A 17,255-nucleotide genomic window follows, 5' to 3' on the forward strand; every position below is an offset into this window, starting at 1 on the left:
CAAGCTACCCATTCCATGCTCTAATAGCACTAGGGAAGAAGGGGCATTTGTACAAATTTGTCCTAGCAAATAGAACGAAAAATGTACCTTCATCTTTGTGAGTATCTTTCTGAGTATTTTATTAAATTTTGTTTTTATAGTTGAAGATTATGGTTCAGTATTTTATGTATAATTGCTACTTTACTTTTAATTAAGTCTTCTATCCTGAAGGCTTTCGAAATTTAGTGATTTAATTTATTAAAGGTGTTACTCTTGACTCTAGTCAAATGTGAATATTCGTTTGCTATGAATATCACTGCTCTATTTTGTGTCTGTTCCAGTTTCTTAATGTTTTCTTGAGTTGAGGGGTCCCAAACAGAGGATGCATGTTCTATTATTGGCCTAACCAAGGTTAAATAACATTTTAGTTTTATGTTCTTATTTAATTTATAGAATTTCTTTTAATAAACTCCAATGCTTTGTTTGATTTTTTGATAGTTTCATCAATATGGGGATTCCTTAAATTGACAGTTTTTAATTTATTATAACACCTAGGTATTTTGCGTTTTTAGTTTATGTTACTGGTTTACCATGAATAAGATATAATAAGTGGAATTAATTTGTTTTAGTTTTTTTTTTTTTTTTGTTACTCTTAATAACTGACATTTTTCTGGATGGAAAAACATGCTCCAATTTGATTCCAATTTCTGTAATTCATCTAATTCTCTTAGTAAAATTTTCTGTATCTTCTGTTGTTTTTTATTGTTCTATATATTATGCAATCGTCTGCAAATAATTGGACTTTTGTTCCAGAGCTAATGCGATTTGGTAAATCGTTTATGTAAATTAAAAATAGTATTTACTTATTTATTTTCTTTACATTTTTACCGACAATACTTTAAATCTCACAGTTGGCAACACTGTCGTGGTTCAAAAGTGTCTGATTTGTGATTATAGTGTGGTCTTTTTATAGCCCATACAGCGGATTTACATTGAGTAAACCTAAAAAATTTGCATTTTTTTGCTACTAAAATTTGCAGACCTAGTTGCGACCTGCATATTTTCTCGCTTCTCGTGCAGACATAGCCGTTGTCTGTCTGCCGGCAGTCTATATAACTAACATAAGTTTTCTTTCCGTCTTCTGCGCCTTGTCTTCAATGAGTCTCAAATGCTTGTCCTGCAGCCTTTGTGAGAGCTGTCCAAGTTAGTCTTCAACAATCTCTTTTAGGGGCTATCTGCTGCCAGCTACTTTCCCCTAAGCCAGGGAGGGCGATTCGAAGTGTGTCTATAGCCCTAAGTTAATCTTTATAACCATATTATAGCGCTTACGGGGGGGGGGGGGGGAGCACATGCACTGTTACGCCGTTTTTCTTTAAGCTCGCCAAAGAAGATCGCTTTTGGCATGCGGTCGTCTCCCGTGCAGGATAAGTTTAGTGATGCATATACTGTCCTCACCTGCCTCCAGCAGAACTTAGTTATTTGTAACCAAAAGCGTCGTTGGCCTTTGTGAGACGATTGTTTATTTCTTTGGACAGTGACGCATCTTTGGACAATGTGCGGCCTAGGTAAAGTGGTCAACAACACAAAGGATAAGGAGATGGCCATTTACATTGATTTGTGGATCTGGATTAGTTCCCGTTGGGGACTTCTGAAGCATGACTTCCGTTTTTTTTTAGGTCCTGCACCGGCGGCAGCATATTTAACACGCGGCGATTCGATGATTGCGCCCCAGTCTTGTACACACCGAACAGGAGCTTCAACTTGTCGTCCATGAATTTGCTGAGGCTGCTGTCTCGTTTGATCTGAACCATAGTATGATGATTGATAAATACCATGCCCAAGTCATTTACTTTAAAAAAAAAAAAAAGGTTGGGTTATTCTTACCCAAGGCCAATTCCTTTTTTTTCATGGTTATTCTGACCCAGTTGTTTATTAAAACCCGGCGGCAGCATATTTAACACGCGGCGATTCGATGATTGCGCCCCAGTCTTGTAGGCCTACACACCGAACAGGAGCTTCAACTTGCCGTCCATGAATTTGCTGAGGCTGCTGTCTCGTTTGATCTGAACCATAGTATGATGATTGATAAATACCATGCCCAAGTCATTTACTTTAAAAAAAAAAAAGGTTGGGTTATTCTTACCCAAGGCCAATTCCTTTTTTTTTTCATGGTTATTCTGACCCAGTTGTTTATTAAAACCCGGCGGCAGCATATTTAACACGCGGCGATTCGATGATTGCGCCCCAGTCTTGTAGTCCTACACACCGAACAGGAGCTTCAACTTGCCGTCCATGAATTTGCTGAGGCTGCTGTCTCGTTTGATCTGAACCATAGTATGATGATTGATAAATACCATGCCCATGTCATTTACTTTTTTAAAAAAAAAAGGTTGGGTTATTCTTACCCAAGGCCAATTCCTTTTTTTTTCATGGTTATTCTGACCCAGTTGTTTATTAAAACCCAAATAAGAACCCATAACACCCTCCAACAATATTTTTATAAATAGTCTAGATTTTAGATAAATTCGAATTTTAAATCTAAACCTAGACCTAGATAAGGCTGGGTGAATGGGTTGGAGGAATAAATTTATAGAATCTAAAATCAGATTTGATCTAGAGATTCTTATCATCTTATATAATAGAGACGTACGTTACGTCAAAAAAGAAGATGATTACGACCTACGCGTCATGCATTCAGTCATGCATATTAACCAATGACTTAAATTCTGCCAAGTCGGCCCAAGTCACTGGTTTTTCTGGCTAGCTCAGGCAACCCATTTTATGCTCTAATAGCACTGAGGAAGAAGGAGTATTTGTACTAATTTGTTCCAGCATATGGGATGAGGAATGTGCCATTATCTTTGTGTCTTTCTGAGTACTTTATTAAATTTTGTTTTTGTATCTGAAGATTATGGTTCAGTGTTTTATGTATAATTGCTACTTTACTTATGAGTCTTCTATCCTGAAGGCTTTCTAAATTAAGTGATTTTACTAAAGGTGTTACTCTAGTCAAATGTTAATATTCGTTTGTTGTGAATCTAGTACTATGTCTATGATCTAGACCTAATTTATCAGAAATAGGAAATAATTACGGAGCCGCCCCCAGCTATTGTGAAACTGAACGAAAAAAAACAAAAAAAAAACGAAAATTTTCATATAACGATAAGGAAGCAAGTGTTAGATTAGTGGTAGTCAGTAGTGTGACCTGTGCTGAAGAAAAGGAAGGATGGGCAATGTGATAAGCTTCTGTTTTCTGTAAGTCAGTAAGAACAAGACTCTTGATCTGAGTCTATATGTTTATTTTGACTGCTAATATTTACTTATTGAAGTTATTGTGATTGTCATTCTCATTGGATGATTGTGAATCATTGTGTGGACACCGAATCGACTGTTTCAACTGTTGTACTGTAACTGTTTACACTTCCTTATCATGCCTTTTTAATTATGTGTTATCTGAAAAAAAAAAAGACCTAGATTAGATTTAGATTAATACTTTATACATAGATCTAGATATATAGATCTACACATTGATAGTTCTACAATCTACAGTTCTACATCTACAGTGACTTCATCTATTGACCTAGATTCTAGGTCTAGAGTCTAGAGTGAGTCTCTATACGGCACTATTAACTATACGTATTCTATAGTGTAGTTATTAGTCTAGGCATACTATAACTATACTGTTACTATACTATAGGCATAGCCATAGGCAGTAGATGAGTAGATCTAGAAGCCTTATAAGCCTATAATTTATAATAATAATAAATAATATATAGCATAGACTATAGTAGTAACTAGTATTAAGTCATACTCAACAAGTATAGACTAGATAGAGTCTACACTGACTACACATACCTTTGTGTAACTTTGTGACAAAGATTTTTTTTTAAGACTTAGACTTAGACTATCAGTATCAGTAAATCAGGTTTCATAAATAAAATGATAATCATAGAAATAGATCTAGAATCTAGAGTAGAGGAGAGGAGGTAGAGTAGAAGATCTTGTTAGAGTTATAGATTACCAGCTCTGGCTGGTAGATCTAGTATTGATAAGTATGATAAGTAAAGTAGTGTCATGTCTTCAGTGTATTTCATTTCATAGATCTATCATCTATGACAATCTAGCTATATGATCTAGAGATCTAGTCAATTCTAGTCATACTCATTCAACTCATTCTACTCATACTCATAATAGACTACTAGAATCTAGATTATATATATAGTCATTCATAATTCTTTCTTCACTGTCTTCAACATAATATTGAACATTGACATTTTCAGTGATTGAAATTCATATACTGATATAATTGAGTATAGTATAAATATAAGTCGTATATCATAATTATAGTAACTATAACATTACTAACTATAGACTATAAAGTTATAGTCTATAGTAGCTAAATTTATATAATACTAGTATTTAGTATATATAATTATTAATAATAATAATATAGAAAAGTCTTTATTGTCTAGTTAAGATCTATATATATCTACTTAGTATTAAATATTGATAATGATCATCATAATGACAATGATATACTCAGAACTTGAATCAGATCTAGAGCTCTACATGATCATGAAGTAATCTAACATAATAATAATAATAAGGCTTGTCTTCGAGTCCAAAGATTAGTGAGAAATGCAGTATTTCCAGTGGCTGCGCAACCCCAGCTGTGACCTTCATATTTTGCCACATCCAGGGCAAGCATAACCATTGTCAGCAGGTGGTCGATATAGATTTTCTTATTTTCACCATCTGTGTTTGTCCTCGGTAGCTGTCTTGTTCTGACACCGCATGCAACCAGATGCTCTCTTCTATGATGATAGGAAAGTTGACACCTAAGCTGGTCTTTGAAGCGTTTCTGTGGGGCGCCCTTTTTTACATCGACCACCTATTAGCTCACCAAAAAAGACTGCCTTTGGCATACGTTCGTCCTCCATACGGGATATGTGCCTTGCCCAGCGTAACTGTCGAACCATAAGAAGTCCCTCTATACTGCCCATACCTGCGTTCGCAAGGACATCTGTCCATGATGGAACGCAAGCATCTTTGGTGAAAGTGCTTAAGAAGTCCTTAGTTATTTTCTGTATAAAGTCCATGTCTCAGAGCCATATAGAAGGAATTGAGAGAACCACAGCCTGGTAGACATTGATTTTTGTAGGCATATGGAGCGATTTCTCCGCTAAACTCTCGCCTGAAGGCATCCAAAAGCGCTACTGGCCCTGGCCAGATGGTTATCAACTTCCCTTGAAAGTGAGACATCATTTGATGCTATTCTACCTAGATATGTTTACGGTGATCTTTGGGGCTATGTTTTATTGGGTGACTTCTGGAACATGACTTCTGTTTTCCAGAGGTTCATAAATAAACCGAAAGAGATGGCAGCGAATGCAAATTCGTTTACCGCATCTGGAGATCATGTTCATCTAACATACAATGATACATATGTATATGATTAACATGCATGACTAGAGTGACACATGAAATGCGTAGTGTATGTAATTATCTTCTTTTTTGATGTAACATCTGTAATCTATAAGATAAGATGATACATAGAATCTACTGTTGGGTATACTGATTATCTAATCTATAAGATAAGATGATACATAGAATCTACTGTTGGGTATACTGATTATTGGTTATTCTAGATTTACCTAGATCTAAAGTCTAAAGCTTGTCTAGATTTAGATCTAGTCACTCTAGACCTAGAATAGTAGAATCTAATCTAGACTAGAAAATCATTAGATTTATATATAATATCTAGATCTAGACTAGTATATATATATATATATATAGATTCTAGTTAGTAGTAGAATAGAATTAATTTTAGATGCAAAATACCTAGGTTATATTCGTCCCGAGACATGACGTTAAACTGCGCTCCTCTTTCCTTAGCACTTTTGGAGCTCAAAAGTGCCCTACTTCTTTTCTATCATTGTGTCTGCCTCCTCTTTTCCTAAGTCTGCCTTCATTGATCATCACACTGTCTCCTTAACTTTAAATTCTCACTACGTCCTAGACCAGTCCGTTTGCCGTGGACTGCGACGGGTAAGGGGGGATAAAGAGATCCTGGTGTTTGAGTGGTGGCTATCTGAGGATAAGCCACAACAACACAATACTTTGGCTCCAAGTTCCCCTAGACCTGAGACCCAGATGGCCCGCTCTGGGTCAACCGGCTGGTCATGCCGAGCTACCAGCATAGGTCGTCGACCTATGCTGGAGGGCGGTGGCTGGAGGGTCAATCAGGGAGCTGCTGTATCGGACACATGTCCGATGTAGCAGCTGACTGAGTATAGCACCTGTGTAGCCCTGGCGGGCTCATTCTGGACATCCGAATGGCCCGTCCCCTTGTTGGACTCGATGGCGGGTGGGGAGCACAGGTGCCGAATTAACCAAAATATATATGGACAAAAAAACACACACAAAACTACTTGCCCCAGACCTGTGTCTGGGCAAGAAACGACGAATTGACGATAAAAAGGAGGAGGTCCCAAAAGGCTGTGCCACCTGGCCATCATTTCTGGTGGTTAGATGCACAGAGGAGGGAAAAAGCCTGACCAAGTTGAGCCCTTTTATTATCTATAAGGGACTCAAGTCAGTAGTGGGAGAGCCCAAGAGTGTGTCTAAGCTACACAAAACAATGGAACTCCTTGTAGAAGTAGACAGCAAGACACACTCTGATGGGCTTTTAAGATGCAGAAGACTCTGTGATCTCCAAGTGGAAGTCATGCCACACAAGAGTCTGAACACCAGCAGAGGTGTAATCAGCTCTAGGGACCTACTGGAATGTTCCGAGAAGGAAATAGTGGAGGGCATTGAAGGAGTCACCCATGCCCGGCGCATTACCAGGCGCAGGGAGGGTGAGGAGGTCAAAACCGCCACTATTATCCTCACATTCGGAACTAGGACACCGCCAGAGTATGTGAAGGCAGGATACCTACGAGTTCCAGTGAGGCCCTACATACCTAACCCCATGAGGTGCTTCAAGTGCCAGGGTTATGGACACGGCGCGGCAGTCTGCAAGAGGAACACTGTGTGTGCCAGATGTGCTGGAGAGGGTCATGAGGACAAGGGCTGCACAGCCCAGTTCAAATGCCCAAACTGTCAAGCTGGCCACTCAGCCTACTCCAAGGACTGCCCTGTGTGGAAACAGGAGGTTGCCGTGCAGGAGTACAAGGCAAGAAACGGATGTACCTTTAGCCAGGCGAAATCGGCTGTACTGGCCCTACCCAAGGGCCAATTCGGCTTGACAAAGACCTACGCCCAGGCTGTTGCTAAGAAAGGAAGATCCATAGCCACACAGACGGACACATTGACCCCACCACCCCCTCCTCCTCCCCCAACTCAGAAGAAAACACCGCCAAAGAACACACCTCTGAAGAAACAAGAAAGCCCTGTTGTCATGCTAAAGAACAGGTTCTCTGTGCTCGCTGATGAGAGCATGGAGACTGAGCAGCATGTCAAAACCAATACTCCGGGAGAACCCGGAGACATCATGTCTGACACAGGTTCTCCTCAGAGAACCCAGCCAGACACCCCAACCTCTACCGAGTTAGAGGTTGACCAACTCCCTAAGGGGAGAAATCAAAGCGGAGAGGATGCCCGAGGTGAGAGAGGAGGAAATAACCTCCGCTCTAACCAGAGGGATCTCCCCTCTCCAGAGAGAAAGACTTCCCCCAAAAGGGGGTTGTCCTCCTCTCCATCCAAACCCAAGAATAAAAATACCAAGGTCACTGGAATAAAGGGAAACCCCTCCGGGGGCCTCCCAAGGCCAAATAGCTCCTAGTAGGTCATCTAGAATAAGCCATGGATTCCAGAATTGTACAGTGGAATTGTAGAGGCCTCAAGGCCAATTACGAGGAAATGCAGCTACTGATGGACTCTGAGACTCCTGTAGCTGTCTGCTTACAGGAAACATTTCTGAAAGATTGCATCAGCTTCCGAAGCTACCGTGCTTACACCAAGAATGTTGAGGATGCAGAGAGAGCATCAGGTGGAGTCTGTATCCTTGTGAAGGATAGCATCCCCCATGAGAGGGTAGAACTACAGACCACACTACAGGCCGTAGCAGCTAGGATAACGCTTCACAAGGTTATCACTTGCTGCAGCCTGTATCTACCACCAGGCGCTCCATTAAACCGAACAGACATGGAGGACCTATTGAAACAACTCCCCCGGCCTTATTTAATCCTTGGGGATTTCAATGCCCATAACACCATGTGGGGATCCAACAATACCGACACAAGAGGTCGTATGCTGGAGGATATCTTCCTCCAACATGATTTATGCATACTTAATGATGCATCACCGACCTACTTGCACCCAGGAACTGGATCATTCACATGCATTGACCTCACCGTATGCGTCCCCGGACTTCTGGACGATTTTAAATGGTCAGTTAGCAATGATCTACGGGGAAGTGATCACTTCCCAATCATCATTACTAACAATCTCCCTTCATTGGGACGACCTCAGCGGTGGAAACTGAATAAGGCCGATTGGGAACAATTCCAAAAAAGATGCTCTGAGGATATCACAGAAAATATCCTCCATGGACAGAACCCAGCTGATACCTTTGCTAGCAAGCTACTAAGTATAGCCAGGAAAGTTGTACCCCTAACCTCTGCAAATCCAAAACGGCCTAGCAAACCATGGTTTGATACAGCTTGCAAAAGTGCTATTGGTGATAGGAAAAAACAACTGGCTGCATTTATAAAGAATCCTTCCCAGGAAAACCTAAAGCTATTCAGGATAGCTAGAGCAAAGGCTAGACAAACCATACGGTCAGCCAAAAGGAATTCCTGGAGAAGTTTTGTGGGCAGTCTGGATGCCAAAACTTCTGCTAGAGCGGTTTGGAAGGCAGTAAGGCGAATCAAAGGGAAAGAATCAAATGCAATAGGGCATTTGAAAAACCAAGGACGAACTGTCACGTCCCCCAGAGAAATAGCTGACTGCCTGGCATCCTCAATAGCAGAAAAATCATCCACTGCACACTACACGCCAGAGTTCCAAAAAGTCAAAACCAGGGAGGAAAGACACCCCATTGATTTCAGGTCAGAGAACAATGAAGACTACAACAAACCGTTCTCGCTTGAGGAACTGAGGGAATCGCTGGACAAGTCACATGACACAGCGCCTGGAGAAGACGAAATCCATTACCAGTTCCTCAAGCACCTTCCCGAACCCTCATTGGCAGTCCTGCTAGGGGTCTATAACTGTGTGTGGCAAACAGGCGCTTTCCCAAACAGCTGGAGGAAAGCCACAGTTATACCGATACCTAAACCGGGAAGAGACGGCTCTGACCCAGCTAACTATCGACCAATAGCACTAACAAGCTGCATCTGCAAAACCATGGAAAGAATGATTAACAGTAGGCTGGTCTGGTACCTGGAAAGGAATAAAGTGATCTCAAACTACCAGTGCGGATTCCGGCAGGGGCGGACAACAACTGACCACCTGGTAAGGCTGGAAGCTTATATTAGAAATGCATTACTCAGAAGAGAACATCTAGTAGCTGTATTCTTCGATATAGAAAAGGCCTACGACACAACCTGGAAACATGGCATTCTACGTGACCTGGCGCTTATGGGGCTTAAGGGACACCTCCCCCGTTTTGTGGAGGAATTTCTGAAAGATCGAAAATTTCAGGTTCGAGTGGGCAACTCCGCTTCTGACACTCATGACCAGGAAATGGGTGTACCCCAGGGCAGCATTCTGTCAGTCACCCTGTTCAACATTAAAATAAATAGCATCATAAATGCGCTGTCCCCTGGCATAGAGTGCTCTTTGTATGTTGATGACTTTGTCATTCTTACTTATGGGAAAAACATGAACACCTTAGAAAGAAAATTACAGTTATGTTTAAACAAAATTCAGGGTTGGGCAAACTATAATGGCTTCAAATTCTCAGACTCCAAAACAGTTAGTATGCATTTTTGTAATCTAAGGGGACTCCACCCAGACCCTGAACTATTTATACACAAAAAGAAGATCCCTGTCGTGAAAACTACAAAATTTTTAGGCCTCACCTTAGATTCCAAATTTAATTTTCTCCCCCACATTAAGGAACTTAAGAAGAAATGCCAAAAGTCATTAAACATACTAAGAGTACTCAGCCATACGGACTGGGGAGCTGACAGAGATACCTTGCTGCTGCTCTATCGGAGTCTAATTCGATCTAAGCTAGACTATGGATCCATAATATATGGAGCAGCAAGGAAGTCGTACCTAAAAATACTGGAACCAATACAAAATGCTGCCCTGCGTCTCTGTCTCGGCGGGTTTCGTACATCACCTATCCCAAGTCTCCATGTGGAGGCTGGAGAACTCCCCATGGATATAAGAATGAAAAAGCTTGCAATGCAGTATATAGTCAAGCTAAAATCCAACCCCACGAACCCTGCTTTTGACTCCATATTTAACCCCACAGAGGTAGAACTATACAATCGAAGGCCTAACGTCATACAGCCGTTGGGCCTTCGAATGAGAGAACCCATCCAAAATTTAACCCCACCCATTGACCAAATCTCTAAAATAGAAACCCCTCAGAATCCTCCTTGGCTAATGAATAAACCCAAATTAAATTTATCCCTCCTTAATTTCAAAAAAGAAAATACAGACCCAAGCATACTACAAGTCCACTTTAGGGAACTGCAGGAGAGCTACGGAGATTGTGGCACCATCTACACAGACGGATCCAAAATGGAGGGAAAGGTCGCGTGTGCCTGCTCCTTTCGGAACAAAACAATCTCCCGTAGACTCCCTGATGGCTGCTCCATCTTTACGGCCGAATTGCACGCAATATTGCTTGCACTTATGGCCGTAAAAGCATCAGAAAGGAGTAAATTTATAATCTGCTCCGACTCCAAATCTGCATTGCAAGCTTTGGGGCGGATGAAGACTGACATCCCATTGGTACATAAGAGCCTGAAGCTGTTGGACCAAATAACAGCCGACCGTAGGGATGTCACCTTCATCTGGGTCCCCTCCCATGTTGGCATTGAGGGAAACGAAGCCGCAGACAGAGAAGCAAAGAGAGCCCTAAATCATGCGGTGTCAGGAACCCAAATTCCCTACTCGGACCTGAGACAAAGTATTGCCTCTGCTACCTATCGAGAGTGGCAGAACCGATGGGAGGCTGAGACTCACAGTAAACTCAGGCAGATTGTGGCGGATGTCAGGTGGCGGCCCACATCTAAGGGTCTGACAAGGCGTGGTAGCACAACCATGTCCAGACTTAGGATTGGCCACACCTACATCACGCACTCTTTTGTACTGAAGAGAGAGGAGCCCCCACTTTGCGAGTACTGTGACTCTCGCCTCACCGTGGAACATATCCTCGTTGATTGCCCCAGATACCAGGATGTCAGGGCGAAATATTTTAGAGCCACTAATCTAAAAACACTATTTAATAATGTCGACCCTGGGAAGGTACTGGGCTTTATTCGGGAAGTGGGGCTATCTACGAAGATCTGATTTCTGAATTTGTGAACATGCACTATTTACATTAGATTTTTACCAAATATTTAAATTTTTACTACCTTTACTATTTTAACTGTGAATAGACCTTGATTTTAATTATATGACTGTATAGAATCTGGCCCTTGTTGTTTAGAGAGAGAGTGGTCCTTGAGGGACTGCAGGCACGACATGGCCTAAATTGTGCCGATGTGCCTCAAATCAAAAAATCAAAAAAATCAAACACCTAGGTTATAGAAAAAAATGAAACTATCATTGCTAGATTATAAATCTAGATTCTATAGTGACTAGACAGATTCTACTGATTTTAAGCTTGGTATAGTAGATCTGAAGGATGAAGGAAATCGAACACTTAGTGAGGTTGTGACAGAGCGTCGCATGAGGTTTGCAGGGCATGTTCTATGTCAAATGAACTACGCACATTTGATAACATGGAAGCCAATACGAGGAAAGTGCAAACAGGGGCGTCCTCGTATTACTTGGCGACACACCTTCATGGAGGACCTCAGAACAGTGGTGGGAGGAGGCTTCAGACATTGCCAATGACAGAACTTTATGGAGACAGCTTGCTGCCCAATGCGCCGAACGGAGCGGGAGGACCTAAGTCTAAGCCTAAAGTAGTATATCTAGATCTCTAGAAATAGAATCTATAGAACCGGACACAACAGAATGAGACAACATAAGTTCCAGAAGCTCAAAATTGGAACTAGTGAACTCTTTCCATGTGGAGTGTCACAAGAGAATGCTGACCATGTCTTTCAAAACTGCATTCTTTACTAAGAGGCCCGTACAAGACACTGGCCTCTAAACACCCCTATGGAGAGAAAACTATATGGAGAGCTGCCTGATTTGGAAACCAGTTCATCTCATATATTTCGTCTAGTCATCTGAACAATCCAACACAATAATGAGAATGAGGAAGAAGAAGAATCTATAGTGTAGTATAGAGTAATAGAGCTAAGATTTAGTCACTAGACTAGTAGATTTAGATCTCGACATTCTTAATTTAGAAGTAAGGGTTAGGGTAATTTAGTGAGTTGTAGACTAGATTTATAATAAATTAACTTAAGATTCACTTATATGTGTGACATACTAAAGTCTTGCCTGGATCTCCTTGATTCACTTATATATATCTTATAAAACAGAGATGTTTCTTCAAAAAAAGATGAGTATGTCCTACGTGTCATGCATCTAGTCATCCATATTAACCAATAGTTTAAACTTATATATGTGACATACTAAAGTCTTGCAGGGATCTCCTTGATTCACTTATTTGTGACCTTGCAGTGACCTCCTTGATTGACTTGTATTTGTGACCTACTTTTTTTTTTCTTACATTATTTTAAATCCCAAAATTCCCAGGTGAAAATTTGCTTAAAAAATTATGTTGAAAAGAATCTATTTGAAACAAAACACTGATGTTGGCATGTATATATACTAATGCAACTTCAACTGACCTACATCGTTTATTTAGTCTTAATAAGTAATGCACAAAAGTACTGGCCAGAACAGCTTGACCCAGTTTGCATTACTGCACTATTTCAACTTAGCCAGTCACACATTAAAAAAAAAATTTATAGTAAATTTTTAAGCCTTAAAAAAATTAAATACTGCTACTTCAGTCATCAAGAAATCTTTCAGACTATCATGGTAAATGTGCACATTAAATAAGGGGGAAATTCTCTAAATTTCTATAACATCAGGAAAATACTTTCATACATTTGTCAAAAAATCTCTTTCATGCAATAGTTGGAAAAACTGTCACTTGCAATCATTGGGGAAACTGTCTAATGCAAACATTCAGAAAACTCTCACATTCAGAAAACTCACATTCAGAAAACTCTCGCATTCAGAAAACTCTCACATTCAGAAAACTCTCATATGCGTCATCAAGAAAAATTATCACACAGTCAAGAAAAACTTTAGTGCAATCACCATAGACACTCTCTTATAGTCCTAAAAAAATCTGTCGTAGAATCATCAAGAAAATGGTTATGGAGTCATAAAAACAACTTCCATTTAATGATCAAGAAAAGATTTTTGCATTATTTAATTCCATAAGTTTCTCATGTTTTAATATGTCTTTTTTTTTAATGAAATTTTGTTTACAGTTGTAGCTATTTAAAAGAAGCGCTTGGCTTCTGAACCAGGGGTCCCGGGTTTGAATCCTTGTGACGACTGGGAATTTTAATTTCGGGATCTTTGGGCGCCTCTGAGTCCACCCAGCTCTAATGGGTACCTGACATTAGTTAGGGAAAGGTAAAGGCGGTTGGTCATTGTGCTGGCCACATGACACCTTCGTTAACCCTGGGCCACAGAAACAGATGACCTTTACATCATCTGCCCCATAGATGGCAATGTCTGAAAGGGGAACTTTACTAGCTATTTTTTAAAAATCCAGACTTAACCTTTTTTTTTTTTTTTAAGTTTAATTCAGAGCTCTGCCTTCTTGTTTCAGCTGGTAAAAGGTAAAATGGCAAATCCTTCTAGACATATATGAAATCCCCAGACTAAGTCAAGTTATGGTGTTAGTGGGCTGACTCTGAGCAAAGCAAGAAAAAGATTGTAGCTTTGAAAAGGGGAGAACAGAAAGTCAAGACACTCCAGTTGCAAAAAGCCCTTAATACCAACGAGGCAAAATGCTGCAACAAATCCTAGATCAAATGTACATCGACCCTGAGTTGATGGCAGAGCTCTCTGAAGACCAGAAGCAGATACTGTTTTATAAAATGCGACAGGTAAAAAAAATGAAGGCTTATCATAGCTTGGACAATTCTATTACAAAAATTCTACAGTAAATACAATAAACATACATATATGAAACTCCTGCTGGACCAAAATAAAATCAAAGGATGTTTGAGCCACGAGGCCTTCATCAGCTACAAAGAAACAAAATGAACAAACAATAAACACATAATAAACTTATAGCTAAATATCTGTCAGATGTTTATTGAGGCAGAATAGAAATGAACTCCACTTCCTTGGTCTAGCAGGGTTTCCTATTTGTATTTTTATTGTATTTTGTATACAGTTGTTCACCCCTGCACCAATAAATAAATTTATGACAAAAATTGATCAATCCTTGTAATAGCTGTGATGTTTTTGTGGCTTTGTTTCAAGACTGTTTTAAACATTTTACGAATTGTCTGTTTCATTTTATTTATATCTTGTATTGGAATAAATTTTAGCCAAAAGACGGCCAACAAAATAGTTTAGATGCTTAATATGAATTGTATATCATTATTAGTCATAAGCCAATTTGCTTGAAGTGTCTCTAAATGGAACAAGAAGTTAATTAAAGGGATGTTTAAACATGACATTAGTTAAATATCTCTGAGCACAAGAATATTAAAGGTATGGGCAACAAATAATGAAGCTCTTTGAGTGTGGAAATAAAATATATATGTAAGTAATGTATGCCATATTTCTCAATCTAGGAACAAATTAGACGCTGGAAGACTCATGAAGAACAGATGGAAGCAGAGGACAAAAATCCAACATGTATGAAAACAGGTAGAAGAATTCAAATAGTTACTTAACAAGGAAGAATGAAACAAAAGTAGTCTGCTTGGGGGGGGGGGGGGGGGGAGACAAAGAGTTATCTAGCCTTAAGGTTGTTTGAGTTCCTTGTTGATTACAATAGAAATGAGATTAACATAAATTATCAGATTTATAATTAATAATCTTTACATTTGAAATGCCGTAGAAACAGAGGAGGCATTTATATTCTTCTTAAAATACAAAGATCTAAGTTGTTTTAATATGAATGCTATTTAACAACAAATATCAGATAAGGCTTTCTAATTGAGATAAACTATGGAATAAAGTTATGAATGTTTTATACAAGATTGAGCATGAATAATTCAAACATGGCTGCATGGTGTGGTATGCACACTTTGGACTTTGTCATGAAGGTCTGGAGTTCAAACTTTTTTTTTTCCCTGCCATCCTGACGAAGGTCTAAACTAGCCTGTCTTAGCGTTCATGTTGAAGAAATATCTGAAACATCTAAAACAGACAAAACTATTTCCTAAGAGTTTGCTGGAATTAGCATTTATATTCTAACAAAATTTCTTTAAAATTCCTAAATGTCTTTGAAGCAGGCATAAGAGCAGCAAACCCTACCTACTCATGCGATGTATGTGGCCAGTTTTTTTAAAGCTCGATTGGACTCCATAGCCATCTTCCATGGCTATGGGAAATGTGCTCATCTTCGACTACAAATGTGGAGCTATATAATGTTTCCAAATATCTATTTCCAGTTTATGTTTTTAATTAGTTCAAGACTATGTCTGGAAAGGATGTCTTGATTTCATCATTAGTTAGCACCTGCAATTAAATACCTTCTCTGCATTCCAAACAAACTAGCAATATCCTTAGCAAACCAAAGAATTTTTGATGAAATAATTTTGCTTTTTCCCCCATTTTATATAAATAATTGATTTGATGGCACTATAAATTGTTGATTTACTTTGAGAACAAGTTTTTGTTTTGGTTGCTACTTTGACAGGCAAAAAGAAGGTACAGTTCATGAAGGCGCGAGATGGCAGTGACTGGGTCTGGGTGATGGGGGAGCATCCCAATGACAAGAGTATTGAACAGATTCTTCAAGAGGAGGCCTTGCTGACTGCCGCCAAATTAGCAGAAGCTGAGGCCAAAGTACTTAGGTTAGTAGTAAGGAAGGGTGCAGTAACTTGCTTATATTTGGCAGTTTTACACTAGTTGCTATCTTTTTCTTCCGTTGTATTATTGTAGTTAAATATTTTTTAAAGATGTAATGATATCTGTTTATTTAGTTTATGCATGACACTATTTAGGTGAAACCTGAATCAATACAATATCTTAACCCAAACTATTAATATTTATTTGGATTTCTAAACCATCTCTGGTATATAGCAAATCTCTGTTATTAGAACTATTACTGTGATGAGTTATTGGCTTTTAGTTTTAAAGTGTTTTATGTCTTAGTTGCTTTTGTTTATCCAAACTGAGACCAGATCAGTGGTCCTCAAGTTTTTGCTTGTTGCTCAACTTTGGATTTTACAGCAATATCATATCTGAATCTTATTTTCTTTTTAGAGAAAAGGAAGAAGCGGAGTTACAGAAGAGATTAGAAGAGGAAAGACAACGTCTTCAGAAAGAAAAGGAAGAGAGAGAGAATGAAATGAAGTAATTCTTACTTTTCTTCTATCTTACAAAGAGCCAGTTTCATTCCGTTCTTAAATTTCAATTATTACATTTGCAGTTACCCCTCTGATTTCCTATTTAACTCCTTTCATATTATTTTCTTTATTATCAATGACTTTATGTAAATTGTTAGTAAATGTTTGTCTTTTTTTTTTTGTTACTAGCAATAGTAATTTTTCTAGAACGAAAACAGATAAATATAAGAGCCTGTCTACCAAAAAAAAGTTATGCTGAACCAAAAAAAAAAAGTCAATTATTATTATTATAGCTTTTTATATAGCGTTACTTTCATGCTTATAGCAAGCTCAGAGCACTTTGGTCCAATCTCATTTGTGGACCAGTGGGGGGGGGGGGGGGAGGGGGTATCTAGGAGTTGGTTTTCCGTGCTGCCTTTAGGCGCTCAGTAAACGCAACTCTGCCCGAGTCGGGTGTCGAACCTCGAGCCCCCTTCTAGGTAGCCAAGACAAGCCAAGTTCAAGCGCACTTAGCCTCTCGACCACGCTTCCCACAAATCTTTAGCTGTTTACAAATCAAGCACTTTTAAGAGTTCTGGATATTGGGTATCGCACTAAATGAGTTGGCTTGACTTGGTTTGTTGTGATCTGGGTCTT

The 17,255-nt window shown here is 39.4% G+C and overlaps 1 protein-coding gene across 3 annotated transcripts in view; it reads left to right on the plus strand.

Annotated features, from left to right (window-relative positions):
- Positions 1 to 3,086: 3,086 nt before the first annotated feature.
- The window catches only part of LOC106053779 (SH2 domain-containing protein 4B-like), a 33,309-nt gene continuing 19,140 nt past the window's right edge, over positions 3,087 to 17,255 (plus strand). For 2 of the 3 annotated variants that reach the window (XM_056021933.1, XM_056021935.1), the window contains exons 1-5: positions 3,087 to 3,234; positions 13,916 to 14,195; positions 14,895 to 14,970; positions 15,968 to 16,124; positions 16,537 to 16,626. In XM_056021933.1, coding sequence (XP_055877908.1) covers positions 14,097 to 14,195; positions 14,895 to 14,970; positions 15,968 to 16,124; positions 16,537 to 16,626 — 422 coding nt within the window. In that variant the 5' untranslated portion in view covers positions 3,087 to 3,234; positions 13,916 to 14,096. Of the gene's footprint in view, positions 3,235 to 3,440; positions 3,585 to 13,915; positions 14,196 to 14,894; positions 14,971 to 15,967; positions 16,125 to 16,536; positions 16,627 to 17,255 lie in introns of those variants that run through there. The other variant, XM_056021934.1, reaches the window with a different exon arrangement.

Source organism: Biomphalaria glabrata, chromosome 2 (genome assembly GCF_947242115.1).
Source record: "Biomphalaria glabrata chromosome 2, xgBioGlab47.1, whole genome shotgun sequence".
NCBI lineage: Eukaryota > Metazoa > Mollusca > Gastropoda > Planorbidae > Biomphalaria > Biomphalaria glabrata.